At 38.5% G+C, this 19211-nt stretch overlaps 1 protein-coding gene and 1 long non-coding RNA gene across 2 annotated transcripts in view; one reads left to right on the top strand and one right to left on the bottom strand.

Annotated features, from left to right (window-relative positions):
• The window catches only part of LOC142106916 (uncharacterized), a 41144-nt gene extending 33488 nt beyond the window's left edge, over positions 1 to 7656 (top strand). Inside the window, exon 4 of the long non-coding RNA XR_012679813.1 lies at positions 6394 to 7656. This is a non-coding gene — a long non-coding RNA (uncharacterized LOC142106916). The remainder of the gene's footprint in view (positions 1 to 6393) is intronic.
• Positions 7657 to 13357: 5701 nt separating this feature from the next.
• The window catches only part of POU2AF2 (POU class 2 homeobox associating factor 2), a 50081-nt gene continuing 44227 nt past the window's right edge, over positions 13358 to 19211 (bottom strand). The window contains exon 5 of the mRNA XM_075189618.1: positions 13358 to 13759. Within this exon, the coding sequence (XP_075045719.1) occupies positions 13358 to 13759 (402 nt within the window). The remainder of the gene's footprint in view (positions 13760 to 19211) is intronic.

Below are 19211 nucleotides of genomic sequence, written 5' to 3'. Positions count from 1 at the left end.
AAATTGCCTGCACACAAAAAATAATATAAATATGTCTACTTGGCATGGGTGAAAAATAGGTATATCCAGGGACAGGTCTTTAAAACCAGGGAAAGTCAGCACTTGGTACAAGAAATGTAGATTTGTATTATAATGGACTTTTAAAATATTTTTTTTTCATGAGGAAGTGGTGTTCATTATCCTTTATTAAAGTATATATGGGCAAAAGGTGTCTGTGTGTTTGTTTATTTTTACTGTTTTATGTATAACGGATAAGAGTCTTATCCATTCTAGAGGATGGACGCACACTTTTATCTTGTCCATTCCTCTCCTCTCTTCGCCAAAGAAGCACCAGCCGTGTTCTGACCAGCCCAGGAGCTGCATCCCCTCCTATTATGTGGTAACGGATTGCTAAAGCTAGACAGTCTGGTATTGTGAGAATAGATAGGCAGCTAGACAGAAAATCTGGTTGCAGAATTTGTAAGGGTGCAAGCGTTATGCTGTGCATTTAAAAAAAGAAAAAAGATTTAGTTATTGTTTCAGTTTTAACAGCGTTTGTCTTGTTAAACATGAGTGTTTCATTTCACTATTTTTAATACCCTCGGTATTCCCATCTCTTCAATAGAGCTTACCCTACTCCCACATATGCTAGATCTTATGCACTCACTCTTTTTGTTTCAGCTGTGCCATCTTCCAATTAGAATGTAAGCTCTCTCTGGGCCCTCCCTAAACTGTTTTCATGTCTGCATTTATTTTGCATACCTTGTATGTCCATGTTGCATGTGTTTCCAGTTTTCCCCACTGTCTGGCTCTGTGTATTACTGTAGGGCCTTACAAATCTAAGATACCATAAGATACCATACATCTTAGATAACCATGTTGTCCAGCTTCAGCAGCAGGAACTTTCGTGAGTGTCAGGTCCGGTGCAGGTCCCTACCTTGCATGGTGGAGCCAAACTGGATCTTTTGTAAGGAGAGCAAAGTATAAAAAAGAAGTGACTGTGCACCTGGGCAAAACCATGTTGCATTGGAGGGGGAGGTAAATTAAAAATATGGGGACAGATTTTTTGTTGGGTTAGAGAATGTTCAAGATCAACTTTGAATATATAAGTATTTGTGTGCTACATGGAAAAACATCCAGTATTTAACTTATGTGCAAAATAATAAAGTAATTTGCACCCCTTGCATTGTAACATGGTTTGTCCTGGAGAAAACGTACTCCTTTTTTTGTTTTGCTCTCCTTAATGACTCAGGCCCAATAAGCAGGCACAGGCTGTCAAATTTCAGCACGGGGGGCGCACAGGCGGCTGCATCACATGACACGCGATGCGGCCGCCTGTGCGCTGACACGGCCTCATCGCGTGTCTTGTGATGCAGCCGCCAGTAATATTCCAGTAATATTTCACGGGGGGGGGGGGGGGGGGGGCGGCCGGCCCAAACAGCGGTCAGACCGAGCGGCCCGAGGGGCCGATGCCCCCCTGCCCCCCGGCTCAGCCCGCCCCTGCCAGTAAGTCTACTTTTACTTTACTTTCACAATCCCATTTCCAATAAGGACTCTATAAGTAGTCCACTCCACAACACTCTCTTTATTAACTTAGATGTACACTTATGATTGTATTTGACTAGCCGAGAGAGGGCAGTATCCGGCAAGCTGATAGACTGAAGTCACATAAGGGGATGATGTGCAACAGTAGGGACCAGGAGTAGAATGGGCTAAAACGAAAACTGAAGAAAAAAATGTGCACTTCAAGATTACATGCAACTAATAAATATAATTCTTGTTTGAGAAATAAAATATTTACTAATTTGCATAAAAAGAAGGGGTATTATTATTTTCTCTCTTTTTTTTTTTCTAATAACTGTTATAAATACTGTTAGTAATACTTTCACGTTGCCTTTTCCCTTTCAACTTTGAGGACATAAATTGTTACATTTTTATTTTATACCGTGACTCAATATTAGTGCTTTAAACCCCTTGCAGCGTTATTCCCATTTATTGTAACGCAAATAGTTCACAAATGTTTTCCTTTTTATTTGTCATCAAAACATGAATTGCAGATTTATGGTGAAAAAGGTTGCGTGTCATCCAAAAGAAAAATATCCCCCATACTCTCCATCCCCTCTCTGACAGCAATTTTAGCTATCTGTCTATTCTTTTTTTCTAGGATTTTACAAATGTGTGGATCAGTAATGGGCAACCTGATACACTTCATGAGCCGCATGGTGCAGCCCTCTAACCTTCAAAAGGGCCACACACTACAATTAATCTCATTAATAAGCTAAAATAATACACTAAAATCAAAGAAAGACAAAGCTGTCTGTAATAACATGTCAGCAGTCATTTAAACAAGTGTTACATGCTACAACAGCAAATCTGACGAGAACAAAGGAAGAAGCTGGGGCCACAGGTGAAGGCTCTGAGGGTGGCATGCGACCCTAGGGGGAAGACTAAATTGCTCCTTTCCCCCAATTTTTTCTTAAAATACTACTGATGTTCTCTTGAGTTGATTGAGAAATGCCTACAGAGAACAATGTCGTCAAATAGTTGATATCAATAAGGTAACTGGATGTTAGGCTCAGAATTACCTATGTACTTAATAGCTTTTAGATATGGTGCTCACCTGGTAGCATTAAGGCATACCTGGGACCTGGGGAGAGCTGTAAATTAGTCTGCTACACCACATTTGGCTGTGCAGGTCGTGACATAGATAACCCCGCTGAGAGAAACGCTCCCAGCTGGACACTACAACGGTAATTGGAGTCTGAATGGTTGTACTTAGGGGGCTGTCACACAAAAGCTTTTTCTGCTGCATTTTTGCCTCCAGGACTTATTATTATTATTATGTTGTTCTATTCAAATGAATGGCTTTTGCCTAGAGCATATCAGCTGTTAAAAAGCTGCAAGCAGTATTTAGGGTCAGCGGAAAAATAGCTCACTAAACAGAAGTGCTTCTTAGAAGTCTGTTATTTTTCCTATACCTGTCACCTGAGCAATTAAAGAGCTGCTGGAAAACTGCTTTTACACTATGTAGGCAGCAGTTATACTGCCAGCAGGAACATGCACTGAAATAGACTATTGATAAGCTGCTTTCCCTATCTTATAACTTTGAAATCCGACTACAGAAACACTATCACCAACTAACTTAATGTACAATATCTATGCAAGCTTTAAAGTGGGCCACACACAGGATGACTTTGCCACTCAACTAAACTGCTCAGTGACTGTTCAATATGGCTGCACATATGGGGGACCAAATTGGGCAAAATCTTGTTGTTTGTTTTTTTGGCTGAGCAGGAGGCTCCCTTGTTAAGGAAGATGTTAGGGAAGATGGCAGCACACAGAGGCCATTAGCATCAATTTACCAACCTCATTTACCAACTTTCCCAATAGTGATCCTATTGCCTTCAATAATTATAGTCATTATTGGACTAATTTTAGGAAACACTTGACATTTGTGAGGCAGTTGACCAGTATCGCCAGCAACATCACAGCACTTGTGTCCAGCATGACAGTAAACCAGAAATCCAACTAGACAATAAAAATAGTTTATAAATAGTTTATTTATATTGAGATGTTTTAATCATGTGTCTGTAGCATTTTTGCCGTGGGCTAATACCATGGCTTTAAAAACCATGGCTGACAACAGGGATCACTCATTTTTTTGACAACTGTATATGGATGCACTACAAAGTTGTGAATAAACAGGCACAGATGTCACAGGGCTCCTCCAACAACTACATGTTTCAAGCATATATACCACAAGGAAATGCTCCAATGCTTCTTGCGAAAGAGCCCATACATTTTCACAACCCTAGAAACTCTCACACATTTTCTATTCCTGTAGCTTTAGTGCTTTTCTGACTAAAGGATCAGCACCATATATATATATATATATATATATATATATATTGACTGGATTCAATGAGTATGTATTTGCTCTATACATTTTTTGAACTCTGACCACCCGTTTCTGTGTCTACATCGGGTGAAAATGATGTCACACCCAGAATTCACTGAGGGCAGAAGCAATGTATATAGTTCAGATGGAATAGTGCTCAAACAAACAGATTGGCCTTGGTTTTATTGTATTGAACAATATATATAATGTGTTTTTTAATTTACTTGACATATACCTCCTGAGGAAGTCCTCTGGTTCTTTGGCTCCATAATGACTTTGGGACCATTTTTCTCTTGGCATGGATGTCTCATTGCTTTGTACATCTATGCTATGGACTCCATGCAGGTAAACCGTGATGTTTTATATTGAATGTGCGCTTGATGTACTACTGTTTTTCTATATCTCTATTAAATCCATTTCTTATATAAAATTTGGGAATTTGGACCATTGACTTAGACGCTTTATTAATAATAAATTATTATATGTTTATTTTGGTATGCATATATACTCACAGTGTATGAATATTTTCACTTTTTACTATATACTATAAACTACACTAGATACTGTGAGATAAACAGCACTTTTGATCATTCTGAAGAAAAATCAACATCAGACACATGAAGTGGACAAGTAATCTTCAGATAAGCTTTATGATTATTTTGCTTTGGTACGCAGATATTGATTAGATTCACATATTTATTATTTTAGACTTTTTTGTAAATATGTTTTGGCGCTTCCTCTTGTATGTTATTGTTATAGCTGTTTTCTATGCCTACATATTATGCAATAGTTTGCAGAGAACATTTAATAATGTGCATCACGCCCTGTCCCTACCACATACTAACACACACACACACACACACACACACACACACACACACACACACACACACACAATTAATTTTGTCAGAAGCCATTGAACCTACCTTTGGAGTGGTCTTTGGAATGTGGGAGGAAACTAGATTAACTGGGGGAAACCCATGCAGATATGGAGGAACACAAAAAACTCCACACAGATAGTACCAATGACCCCAGCACTGTGAGGCAGGGATGCTAACCACCTTGCCACTGTGCTGTCCTTTGGGGAGTGAATCTATTTATGTATATACATTTAAGTCAGAATAACTACAGTGATATAAATCCACATTGGTGCATGTAAATAGCAACACTAGAAGCAATTCCCTACTTGATCTACCTCTGATGTAGGCAGGCTAATTTAAAGGTTTCTATTTTCAGTTTAACCCAAATATTTAAATGTTTGTGGAGCTAAATTTTGACCCTGTAGTTTATAAACAAAAACTGAATTCTTGGCAACACTGAACACAAAGTTCAGTATAAGCACACTGAAATGACCATCAGATATGGGAAGGTTTGCTTTTGCAGAGTTTTATAACTCCTCTCTTTAAACATATCTTGTTACGGTGAGCTGATGTTCAGATTTGAAGCAAGACAACACAGCTAAGGATTTGGAGGTTGCTAGCCTAAGATAATTTGAGGCACTGGAGCATCTGATCTATCAATGCTGTTCTAAAGATTCTAAGGGCTAGATTTACTAAGCTGCGGGTTTGAAAAAGTGGGGATGTTGCCTATAGCAACCAATCAGATTGTAGCTGTCATTTTGTAGAAGGTACTAAATAAATGAAAGCTAGAATCTGATTGGTTGCTATAGGCAACATCCCCACTTTTTCAAACCCGCAGCTTAGTAAATCTAGCCCTAAGACTGCAATGGCAATAGTGTTCAGGACATAGGGATGGGCAAATGATAGTCTTCTTCACTCTAAGAACATTTGTTTCCAACAAAATTCCTTTTAGAAACTCCCAAAATGTTCTAATTTCAGCACCGTCCTGAATAAGCAAATATTAAGTATAAGCATGGAACAAATATCGGATTTTGGCTGATAGAAGCAGGTGACTCAATACTTTCATTTGACCATATTAAAGCAAAATCTAACCTTTCAAATAATATTTTTGGTTTGTTTAACAGGATTCAGTTCTTGATCTTTCAAGGTTCAACCTAAAATATCTGATATTGATTCAGTGATTTGAACATTGAAGCTTACCAAGTCATTGTCATCTACGTATACATACCTCCCTTTTCCATCATTGTAGGCTCTCGTCAAGTGTAGACTCCGATGGAAAGATAATGTTTGTCCTTTAGAGAATGAGGCCTGAACTGATGCCTTGGCTATGATTTTAGAAATGTTGGTGTCAGCTCAGGATGGATTGGAACAATTTAAAATATTGCATTACAGACAGTAACATAAGCATAAGGGTCCACATAAAATAAATGTTTACTATAAATTGATTGTAGCAATTTTCAGATGGGACATTGTAAGCAAAAATGTTAGATGAAAGGGAAGATGTAAAGTAATAGTGGGATAGAGGGATTTTAAAAAAATCACTTCTATTATGCCATGGTCTGAACATGTTTTTATGTGTATTTTAGATTAGTGTAATTGAGAAACACATGGGCTATTAGCAGAATTGTAATCAAACTGCATGTTTATGTTTTATAGGGAAAATCAAGAAAGAAGTAATCTCCATCCACCAAGGAGGCCAACATTTTATATCAGAGTTTTAATTGATGTAGCACATGAGAGGAAATAACAGGGCATTCAGTAGATGAATTATCCAGCAAGGGATTCAGGTATAGGTTAAAGTAACATGCAAAATTGGAGGAAGTAGTAGTTGCTAATGTCCGATAAAGGTCTTTGAAAAATCCTATTTGATCTGGACATACACCTTAGGAATAGTTTTTTCTCCCTGATTTACTAGATCTGAAAACAATCAGAAAACAACCCTCTTTGTCCTTATTAAATTAAACTGGAATACAGCAACTCCTCTAATTGTATTAGGAGCATCTGCCCTGAAGGCCAATGGGATTTTAGATTCCAAAATTTGCCTACATATGGATGTATTCTCCTTTTCTGTGAACTATTAAAATCTTTAAAATTATAGTTAATCAATTTAATAGAACTTTTACAATGATTACTTTCAGAGAACATCTTTTAAAATAACACTAGAAATTACCATTGGGGTCATGTGTGCATATAGAGAACGAAAGGATGAAAGAAAGAGGTAAAGAAAGAGGGAAACTGAGAAAGAGGGGAGTAGGGTAAAGAAAATGACTATAGCAAAATGCTAAGACTAAAATTATGCATTTATGAGCGCTTGTAGATTCAGTCGTAATCAGGTGTAAAGTTGTTTGAAGAATGTAGTTTTATAGAGAGTTTTGGGACTAAACTTGTTGGATAGACTCCCACTCTATCCCTGGTGTACCACGAAGACATCTTATATTAAAAGAAACATCTTAAAGAAAAGTGAGAGAAAAACTGTCACTGTAAGGTGAAATGTGTTCTTTGTAATACTACAATTATTAGCAGAAACATCTATATGCATTATGGAAAACCAAGACAGCATAAGGGTAGGTCATGGGTGTATCATCAAGATGCAGTGGGATATTACTATATATAGTCATAAAAATAAGTAGAGATGTACAGGTGTAAAACAGTCTTCATGTAGAACCTTCATGAGTACTAATTATAAAACCCTAAGGGTATGGACGATAATTAAGACTCAACATTTTTTATATTGTATAAAGCAGGTTATCAGCTTCAGCTTATCCTAAAAGTGTATACTTGTTCATAACATATTAAGAAGACAAATAAAAGTATGAGAGTGGAAGAATACACTCTGGCTTCCAGCACAAAAAATAATGGGCCTCATTCATTAAGGATCTTAACTTGAGAAACTTCTTATTTCAGTCTCCTGGACAAAACCATGTTACCAATCAAGGGGTGCAAATTAGTATTCTGTTTTGCACATAAGTTAAATACTGACTGTTTTTTTTATGTAGCACACAAATATCAACTTTAAATTTCAGTGTACAAATAAGCTATCAAGTATTTGTGTGCTACATGAAAAAACAGTCAGTATTTAACTTATGTGCAACACAGAATACTAATTTGCACCCCTTGCAATGTAACATGGTTTTGTCCAGGAGACTGAAATAAGAAGTTTCTCAAGTTAAGATCCTTAATGAATCAGGCCCAATAAGTCTAAAAAACATAATTACAATGTATTAAGAAATTTGTAAAAATAATGTTTCTGTACACGACTTTGGGTTGTCAAAGTTACCAAAGGTAAAAAAAAAAAAACTTGTTTAAGAGATTTATTTAGTAAGAGTAAGATTTCATTTATATCCCAATAATGGAAGAATTCCATCAGGAGGAATGGTAAAGGGGGTGTTCTTGCAGAGAATACAGACGTTTATCCAAATGAAAATTCTATGGAGGGAATTAAATTCCCCCCAGAATAGCGCTACGCTAAAGTTACTACCGTTAGTACGGTAATTTTAACCCTGCTTTCTGCTCGCAGCTCACTGAGCTGCGGTAGCTGCGAGCAAAAAGCTGGCTTTGAAATTACCGTATTAACGGTAATTACGCGCACTATTACCGCAATATCGGTAATAGTGCGCAGGTGCGTTACTTTTGCCAGTAATGCTGCCAATTGAATTCCCCCTGTTAAGTGTGTTGACCATATTATATGAGAGAGTAAAGTCCCTCAAGTTCCCAGCAGGTAATAGAGAACATCCAGTAAGTATCATTAAAATATATTAGTTAGTTTAACGTTATGGATAAAAATTATAATTTCACAAATACTATTATCAAAACATTATTCATATAGGGTTATCACAATCCCAGACTTGTCCAACTGATCAGAAAATAATAAAGTAAAGAGAATAAAGATACAAGGTGTTAAGCTATAAACTGGGATAAATAGGAGGGGAGTTCAGTAATGGACTCTGTAATATATTTTAACCTTATATTATCTCTTCTAGTTCTGTTTTCAGAATTTTTTATTTCCGCAGATTCCATCTGACAATATTAATGTCAGAGGCTTCTTTGTCTATAAAGTCTTTCTCAGAAAGAGCTAATATATAATTTCCGATTTCTTAGGTGAATTTATTTAGATCAGTCTAAAATGAGTCTTTCAGTATTCTTATAGAGATCTGTTTAAACTTGGTTGGATATAGCAGACCTAGAGCTTGCATCTTCTATGTCTCCCCTACATCTCTGCAGAGGGATCCACCACTACATTGAATAGAATGAGCTCACATATAGAACTCCTGTCTGCCTGGGCTGGAAAGAGGACTCAAAGTTAGAAGACATCATTCCTGTGGTCCTCGATTCATAGGAGATATAAGTGAGGTATTTTTTACATATAGACACAGCTTTAGCTGCTTATTTAGCCTGGGTAATTATGAAGCTTTGCTAGTGTCTGTCTTATGTCATGAGCTATCTGCATATAGTCATAGAATATTTTACAATAAATGTTTAATTTTGCTTTTGTATTTCTTTCTTTAACTGTTCAAATCATGTCTTTCTACTGGATATGCAATTTGAATTAATACCTTTTCACAGTAGTGTACAATAGAAACTCACATTAATTTGATTGCCAAGATAGAGGCAGACAAAGTGAATTGTCCAAGACCATACCGTTGGTACTGGTATTCAGAGCAAGACCTATGTCAAGCCTGCCACTGTTAAGCTGGCCATAGACAAGACATTTCTGTCACTTGGCCCAAGCTCTGAGCAATAAGATTACTTTCCAGTTTGGTGACACAGGTGTGTGTGGACAGGATGTACGGACATCCAGAATAATGACCTGATCAATTTAACAATTAACAACTACAACATGAAAAAAACGTACTGCTCAGCTGCACAGTTTTATTACATAACCCATGTAAGAAAAATGGAATAAGCAAAGTTTTCAACTATTTCAAATTATTTTTTCATTAGCTAAAATAATCATTTCAAATATACAATTGTTTTTGCTGTGTTAGGGATAGTATGCATAACTTCCACTATATTAAAAGGTAACATTTATATTTGCAAGTTTAGAAAATGTCTGTTCTTTAAAGAGCAAAAATAATGACTGCAGCTAATTTATTGTAGATTATTTTAGTTGAATATTGCAAAGTGTCAGGAGAAGGCTTGGAAGTCAGATATATAAGCATTCCCTAATTTCTCCATAAACCATGGTGTAGAAGTATCATAAAATGTAACAGTATAAGCTAAAGATTTACATAGTCATAACGAATGTTATATTATTTGTGAACAGTAGATTTGGTCTGTGTCTGATGTTACTGACATCACTAAATAAATGAACAATTTGTCAATACAAATGGATATTCCAGATTATACCAAAAGGAAACTTTGTTAATAGCATTTTGAATAATGGCATACACAACAGTATTTTGTTTTTAAAGATCAAAATAAAAAATAAGGCTAGTTTTCAATTTCACATCTTGCTATAGGTTCTCACAGAAGGAAAATGGAATCTTACATATCTTATTATAGGGCAACTAAAAATAAAATGCAAGTTAATCCAATACAAATACACATCTCGTAGTATTCACATTTCCTGTGTGTAAAATTCCTGAACATGATTGGAGTGAAAATAATTGACATTTTATTCATCCCTTTTGTCTAACTTAAAATAAGTTATTTTCTTCTTATGTTACACATTTAAGGCTACATTCATCTAGGTACACACATGTGGCAACACTGTTCAGGGATGCTGAATAGAAATGATTTAATGTTAATTTTATTTAATCTTTTTTTTTCGACTTTTCTTTTGTTCTGCTAATTGATCTTATCAACCATCTATTTTCCCAGGAAAATAATAGGGGAATGAGTAATCACTCACTTTGTCTAAGGCAGACTAAATTCTAAATACAGCCTAGCATCTAAGAACTAAACTTAGGCTGGGTACACACTACAGTGTTTTCAGCTGATTTTTGGGGCAATCAGACGATAAACAACCTGTTGGCCCGACATCACAGTAGTGTGTACCCTGCAACAATGAACAATTATTATTCTAAAGCCCATTGTATTGTTGAATGAGATTTTTAAGTTAGAGCTAAAAATCTCGTTTAAAGATGGATCAATGTTATTCCAATTCTGCAGTGTGTATGCACTCTTAGGTATAAGTAGGAAGCAGCATTGTACTTGGGCTCACGTTTGACACCTACAGTATGTACTGCGTATACAGCACTCATTCACCAGAGAGGATACAGGGGTGTTTGACATCTCCTGGCACTGATGAAGCTGGGGTCTGGGGGTCCAGTGGTGCTGTGAGGGTTCCTGCAGCAAGAGAGGGTTCCAGGTTTTCTGTCTGATCTGGAGATTGGGGAGATTCTGAATGATGCAGCTTCTCTGCTATGCAGGGAAGATGTGGTGCTCGTGTACGCTTCTGTGGACTGTTCCACGGTCACTAATTTTCCTGAGATCTCGGGCGTGGAGCTGCCACTCCTGGAGCTTGGATGGTCGGCTTTCAGCGCTCTTTCATACCACGGTGCCACATGGGTAGAAGTGCACTTCCAATCCGGCTATAGGGAGACCATCTACAGCTGCAAAGAGGTGGGCTGAACTCTGATCAGAACCGCCCAGAAGGTGGATGTACAGAGAGGACATTGTTAGAATTTTCTTGTAGTGTATACCCAGCCTTAGCAAATTGTTATAGATATAACCTGAGACAGGTTACATGTGCTCCATTTGTGTATATTTATAAACATTTCTTGTAATTCTTTTATGTTAGCAAATTTTCATTTTAGGTGTAGTGTTCCTCTAAGTTCAGGAAGTGCAGAGTGTTTAGGGTACTGTACCCAAGGCTTTGTTTTCGGTTTTAATGTAAATATACTATTTTATATGGAAAAGCAGGGGAGGCTGCTACTATGAGTCATTTACTAACCGCAAAATAAATGGATACACAAGACATTTATGTTAGCCTGTTGGAACACCTTCTACAGACGTAGGTGGTTGCCTCTTTTGGGAAGTAAAGCTGGGCACACACTACATAAATTTTTTCCAATGATTGAAAGTCCCGGTAAGCATGCCAATTCTTGTGCACACACCTTTGTGATTTACCTTCAGATCTGTGCTCCTCATTTGTAATAACCATCTGCTGAAGAGATTGAGACTCTGTATACTCTGTGGAGATCTGTCCACACTGCTGCTCGTGAGTGTAGACACACTTCCACATTTGCCCGACATTGTTTCCACCATTGATAGTGATTTTTAAGTCAGTTTATAAAATCAAATCAAACGATACAATTTGCTTTGGTACCATAAAACATTATTGGGGGAGCATACACACTAATGAGATATCGGACCTCACAGAAAAATCCTGTAGTGTGTACCCAGCATAACTCTGTAAAAGTCCTTTGCGTGACCAGTTCCACGATTGCAGTCCAAATATGGGGATGCACATGTTGCAAAGGTAAAAAGGTCACTTCAATTTCAAACAGAGTTTTGTGACTAGCACTGGTCATATATAAGGGCAGATTTAATTCGGCCACGTTAGTCTAGGATTAACGTGGCGTTAGTATTATTACCTTTAATACGGTAATTTTAACCCAGATGTTTACTCATGGGGTGCGAGCAAAAATCAGCGTTAAAATTACCGTACTCATTTTTAATGCTGCGCACTTTTACCGTACTAATGGTAATAGTGCGCAGACCGCGTTATTCTAGGAATATTGAATTGGCCCCATAGTGTGGGAGTTTTGGGTGTGATCCATGAACCATAATTACACTGAAAATTCCTTCCTACTGTAATTTTTGGACCATACCCTTATTTACAACTTTTACATTTTTGATCTAAAATACTGCTTGTTTGAGCCTCATTCATGTCTTATTTAGGTCATGGAAATAAGATGACCTCACTACTGTCTTCATTTCATTTGTTTTGATATCCATAGATTTGCAATATCTTGTTCTGCAACACAAAATCTTGTTTTTGCAGGTGGGTGTAATATGAGGTGTGTTCCTGCACAGCTGTTCCCATTAGATGGAGCAGCATTTTGCACACTTGCTGTTACCACCAGGTTGATTTGTTAATTCATATTCTGACCCTTAGAAAAAGCAATAGAGCTGGAGTTGGCTGCAAAATGGGTGGAAATTGCAAAAAAAACCAAATTTTATCCACCACATGTAGAGTCGTACACCTCTCGAGATGCAGCTGGCTCCTCATCGGCAGCATATGCGCCTGGTTTACGCCACGTTGCGCCATATACAAGGTACAAAATATACACCTCCTAACAGGCAATATACTTGTGTTTCTGAAGGTCTTCATGAGCGTGAACATGTACGTGAACTTGCCTTTACTGTACTCGGCCTGCGTATGCATACCTCTTACCTACCTACTGTTCCTTCTCTCTAGTCATAGATAGGCACAAGTGGCAAACACCTGTACTGGTGCAAATGTGTACATTCTCTATGTGCAATTTATACAATGCAAACTGTAGTATGTTCAACTCTGCATCAGGCCCATAATGAAATATATGTACATGACTTAATAAAACAGAATTTCTGCAGTAGGCCTGCATTACTGCAGCTTAGTAATTGACCTCTGTTGACCTCTTTAATTCGATATGTGAACAGCAATATGAACATTAAGGAATAAATAGTACAGTGTTTAGTAATTTCTTCTAGTTTCATATGGCCCCCATACTGTATTTGCATCATCCTTTGGCCAAGCAGTATTGTCTTGCAGAGAATTTGTCTCCGTGGAGTCCTCTGGGGAGAGGTGATGAACCATCTTTGGGGTAAGTTCATTGGTCATTGTCATAAATGGTGAGAAGGCATAGGAGGAAGTTGCTGGAAAGCTAGTGGAGTAATGAACATCCTCAAGAGGATGCAATGTGTAGGACTGTGTCCCTTGTGCCGAAGAGGATCCTCTGCTTGCACTCCGGTAGTGAACAGCTCCATTTTCAGAGGAAAGGCAGCTTGTGGATGAAGATACAGTTTGTGAGGCGTCTGTGCACAAAGCATCCAACTGGTTTATTGTGTCAGGCACAGTCTGCTCCCAGGAGTCTCTCTATGAAGGTAGAATAAAATTGGTACTTTAATAGACACATCCAGCAACCTTGCCCTATTTATATAATTATTTGGGGTTCCTACAGGGCATTTTCAGACAAGAATACAATTATGTTATATCATGTAGACCTAGGAAGATACAAGCCAAAGTCATTAGTTAATTAGGATAATTGAACAATATATTGTATAATTGTATATATATTACTAAGGATAGGTACACACTGGAGAATTTTCAGACCTACGTATTATCTGCAACGATTGTACCTACGACTGACGGTCCAATCGGTCGAGCGATTCATGCACCCACACTAAACATGATTTACCTTCAGATCTGTGCTCTTCATCTGGTCCTATAGTCTTTTAGAGAATAACAGCAGAGTATTTATTCATTCATTAATTCATTCCTATTACACTGATTAAAACCGTCTTGTTATAGCTATACACATGTCATAATGAATTTTGTTAACTTCTGTTATTCTGAAATGAAATATTCAGTCTCAGAATGAATTATTCCATATGCAGCACTCTCTACATTTATTCACTGGGACATGTTCATTGCCATCATCGACTGAAAAGACCATACATTTTATGGAGATGGTAAACATGAGTGCATACACACTGCATGATCCGAAGGTGATTGGAATGAGACCAACCAAATGAAACGACGATTGACACTTCACAATGACTTTCGTTCGTTGTGTAAGTATACACACAACGCAATATCTAACCGAACGGTGGTATGTCGGCTGATTGGCCCGATGATTGGCTGAAAAACCTCCAGTGTGTACCTAGCGTAAGTTAGAGTGCACTCTGTTAAAGATACTGTAAATATGGCTTGGGTAAGGGTGAGATGATATTGTACATTGTGGAAAAAGAGGTCAGATGATATGAGTATATAGGTATATTAATGACTCTGGATCTGATTCATTAAGTAATGTAAAGGTCGATACGTACTATATTTTGCGCAAAATTATTGTCATAGTTCTGTGAAAGACCATCTCACAAGCTTAACATCAATGTTTGCTGCAGTATATTTATTTATATCTCAGATTAAAACTTAGCAGTAAACAGCCATTATAGCACAATAACCTCATTTCAAATTTACTGTCATATTTCAAAGCCCAAGACCCATGACAGTCTCATTCCCATTACTTAGTCTTCCTCTCTCAGTGCTCGTCATCTGCTGCACCATTTAGTAAATCCTTACACTGGCTCCCTGTGTCCTCCAGAATCCAATTTAAATTACTCTCCCCAAACCTACAAATCATTCAACAACAGCACGCCTTCATTCATCTCAAGTCTCACATTAAAATACTCTCCCTCCTGCCCTCTTAAAACTTCCTCTAACCTACACCTTGTCTCATCTCTGGTAACTACCTCCATTCCTGCCTACAAGACTTCTCCCGTGCTGCTCCCCACTTATGTAATTCCCTATCATGCCCAATCAGATTTTCCCACAGCCTTCAAATCTTTAGACGGTCTTTGAAAACCCATCTCTTTTTTAAAGCTTACCATATCCCCAATAACACTATTCACACTAATACACCCTCATAGCTGTCCTATCTCCACTCTAAGCCACATTTGCTCCACTTGTCTCAGCTGTGCCCTCTTCCACTTAGAATGTAAGCTCTCTAATGAGTAGGGTTCTCTGGTGGTAGTCAGCATATCGATGTTGACTAACCCGACAACACTTACCCCAAGATGAGGACTCCGAAGGGCTCCTACCCGACGATCAGCGATGACGACTACAATATAGAAGGCTTTGTAAACTACATTGTACATTGCCGCATACTTCCATTACCCCCTTAACAACAGCAATAATACAGTCACAATGGTGAATTACGTCATGAAGTGGAGCCGGCTTCTTACTTAACTGTGATTGGTTGAAGTCGCTTTGAAGAGTAGTCGTCATCTCTGATCGTTGGGAAGGAGCTTTTCGGAGTCCTCATGTCGGAGTAAATGTTGTCGCAGTACTCAGCATCGATATGCCATACCCCACCCGGGTCCTCTATACAGTTTGTTTTCATGTCTGCATTTATTTTGTCTGCTTTGTTTTATGTATGTCCTGTTTACCCTATTGTACTGTGCTGCGGAGCACTGTGGTGCCTTGCAAATCTATGATGGTAATAATAATAATAATAATAATGATAATAATAATAATAACAGTGGCAGGACTTTTTGCCTATGACAAAGCCACTTTCCGGATCAGAGCTTGAAGAGGTAAAATCCAAGAAAGGACTGTCATGAGAAGTGATTCTTCAGTGGGGGTTTTAAGGTGTCCATATAAGCTATGTTTTGGATGGCAAATTTTGTAGTGCACAAAAAGATTTGGAATTCTGATTTACATCTTATGGGAGGGCAGCAGATGTCAAATGAGATGGATGGTAGATGTGGCTCGCAGATGATTGCATCAGAAGTTATAGATCTAATATAATCAGAGCCATAACTTTAAATTTTAGCCCCTGGGGTTAGAAGGAAACTGCCATCCCCCAGCCTTCAATTTTAAACAAATTAACCTAAAATATTCATAAACTGCGCCCCCTTCAGCACTGTACCATGGGCAGTCACCTCTCTTTCACGGCCCTTGTTACAGCCCTGAATATATCTCCATCACTCCATGACGTTCAGCCCTAGTGTAAAACATCCAGGTCCTTCAGATTTATCTACCAGAGATCAAGCTGACTAGTGGTCAGGTTAAGTGGCCAGATTGGCCAGTTTATAACCAATTTTAGAGTGAAGATTACTCACTGCAATTTACAGTGCAAGTGTTTAATGTTTAGATAGTACCGGCTCTAGATGGCAGCATCTGTCGGTTAAGAATCACAGCATATGTGCATTCTATGAACAAGTGAACAAGGATATTTATAAGAAGCTGTAAGCCTCTTTGTGTGTGTATTAATAAAACTTCATGTCTATGTTTACGGTATGTAACCTAACTTGATAGTGCAATGAATTAAGCAGTTTCTGAGACTGTACAATACATAGTTCATAGAAACATAGAATTTTGATGTAAGATAACCCTTTAGAGACTTAGGTAGAGTAGGATGCAAGTCCATTTTTTAGCGTGAAATATGTATTTCCATACTGGGCATGTGCACGAAAAATCCCAGACTCTTACATCTTACAGTTATCACTTTGTATGCTTAAAGAGGCGGAACAGGGGAAGGAAGGGCCAGGCAAGCATTGGGCAAGTAATGTATAGGCGTGTTAAGATAATTATAGCACATTTATAGGTGGACTTACCTGCAGATACGCCTGTTAATGTCGTTCAATGATTGTATCAATGTAGCCAGTGTCGGACTGGGGCATGAAGGGCCCACCAGGGGACTGCAATGCTAGAGGCCCACCAGAGGGGGTGTGGCCAGCTATTATAGAGGCGAGACCAGACACTAGAGGGGGAGTGGTCAGTCCATGAAGGACAGCTAGCACCATAGTGTAGTATATAAAGAATGCAGTGTGTATATAAAGAATACACAGTCTTGACCTGCCCCTTATATTGGGCAAAACAGTCACCAAAAATCGAGATTGTCCCACTAGAATCAAAACATTGGACAGACTGTCCTACCCATTCTTGTAATTTTCACCACCTGTGGCTGCTGGTTTCTTTAGTTGCGGCTTGCCTGGATCCTGGAATGTTGGGGACTCTATTTGGAAGAAAAAATAGGTACATTTAGAAAACTCCAACCAGCCCCGACGTTAAATCAATAGGACCCACAATTAATACTTTCTCCAGCCCCAACATTAAAGTAATAGTGTTCCCATTCAATAAATAAACCTATTTCTTTCCTTCAAAACAGCCCCAGCAAAAGATTAATAGCATTTGCGTATAATAAATATACCTATTTTCCGCAACCGTCACTGCCATTAAATAATTCATATTCACATTTAATAAATAGATCTCATGTTCCTCAAACTCAGCCCCACATTCAATTAATAGCCCTCAAACCAACCCATCTTAAATTAATAGTCCCCACTATAAAATTTATTTGCCCCACCATCACCCCAAAACAAAATAGCACCCATTAGTTAGCCACCACCTACCACACACACATATTACATTGCCACAAGCACGCTGTGCCATCACACACACACATTACTAGTTTCCTTCATCACCATGCTGTGCCTCCTTATGATCACACTGCACCCTTCATGCTGCTTTTGCCCCCATTTATCACACTGTGTAATGCTGCTTTTGCTACCCCTTCTTCTGGCCCCCCTTCATCGCCCTGTGCCATGCTGCTTTGGACCCCCTTCACACACTGCCATGCTGCTTTGTCCCCCCTTCACACTCTGTCATGCTGCCTTTGCACCCTTCACTCGCTGCCATGCTGCCTTTGCCCCTCTTCACACTTTGCCATGCTAACTTTGCTCCCCCCTTTAAACTCTGCTATGCTGCCCCCTTTCTTCTGTTCCTTCACTTATCTTCTTTCTTCTCTTTTCTTCTCTTCTTCTGTCTTCTTTCTTCTTGCAACTCCTCTTTGCGACGCTCTTCACTGAACGTCGTGCATGATGATGTCACGCCCCACATTCAGTGCGGACAGAGCAGAGAGGAGGGAGGAGGGGCGCCGGTACCGCAATCACGTGAGTATTGGTTTTAATATTTTGTTTTTTGTTTTTTAAAGTGTCCACTCCCCCCAACCAACGAAGAGAGGAGCGATCAGGGTCGGGGGCCTACCGGGGGATAGCCTGGCTCCCCGGCAGACCAGTCCGACCCTGAATATAGCTCATTGCAGTGTGGAGTCTCACCATTGCTACCCAATACAATTGGTTTTCAAACATTCTGACCAATCAAAGCAAAAGCTGCTATGATTGGTCAGAGTGACCAATCAGAGCAGCGGACCTGTTGCTATTGATGACATGCAGTGGACCTGTTGTTATCGTTGCAGCTCCTTGTGAAGCATGTCATCTGCATTCCTTATGTTTTCCAAAGGGAGTTACAAGCTGCAAGAAAGAAGAGGATCCAACCCCCAAAGATTTAGGTGACAAATAAATTGGTGAATTAGGGTGTTTGGGGGTATTTTTATATTTAATAAAATACTTCTAGTTCTACAAGCACGAACATATCTATACAAAAAAAATATACTGATCTAGCAAATTAAATTTTATTACCTCATACCGGACGACCAGGGGTATTTAGGAAGATTTTTATTTTGCAGGTGAGACCAGAGTTTTTTAAATGCTATAAGTTTATTACAATCAACTTCTACTTGTTTATATATGTTTTTCCAACATTGAAAGCATATGACCTTTTTTGGATTGTAAAATGTACCTGTCACATCAATACAATAGAGAAAACCATTTTGTGAAGTGAACCAAAATTGCACCGTGCTAAGTGTAGTTCCGCCATTGAGTGCTGTTGTACCATGAACCATTGTTAAACCCTTTGGTTAGATCCTACAACTCATATTTTTATCATGGCTGTAATTTTTATCTCTTGCTTTATAACATCTTGC

Source organism: Mixophyes fleayi, chromosome 11 (assembly GCF_038048845.1).
Source record: "Mixophyes fleayi isolate aMixFle1 chromosome 11, aMixFle1.hap1, whole genome shotgun sequence".
Lineage (NCBI taxonomy): Eukaryota > Metazoa > Chordata > Amphibia > Anura > Limnodynastidae > Mixophyes > Mixophyes fleayi.
This window is presented reverse-complemented; position numbering and strand designations above follow the sequence as displayed.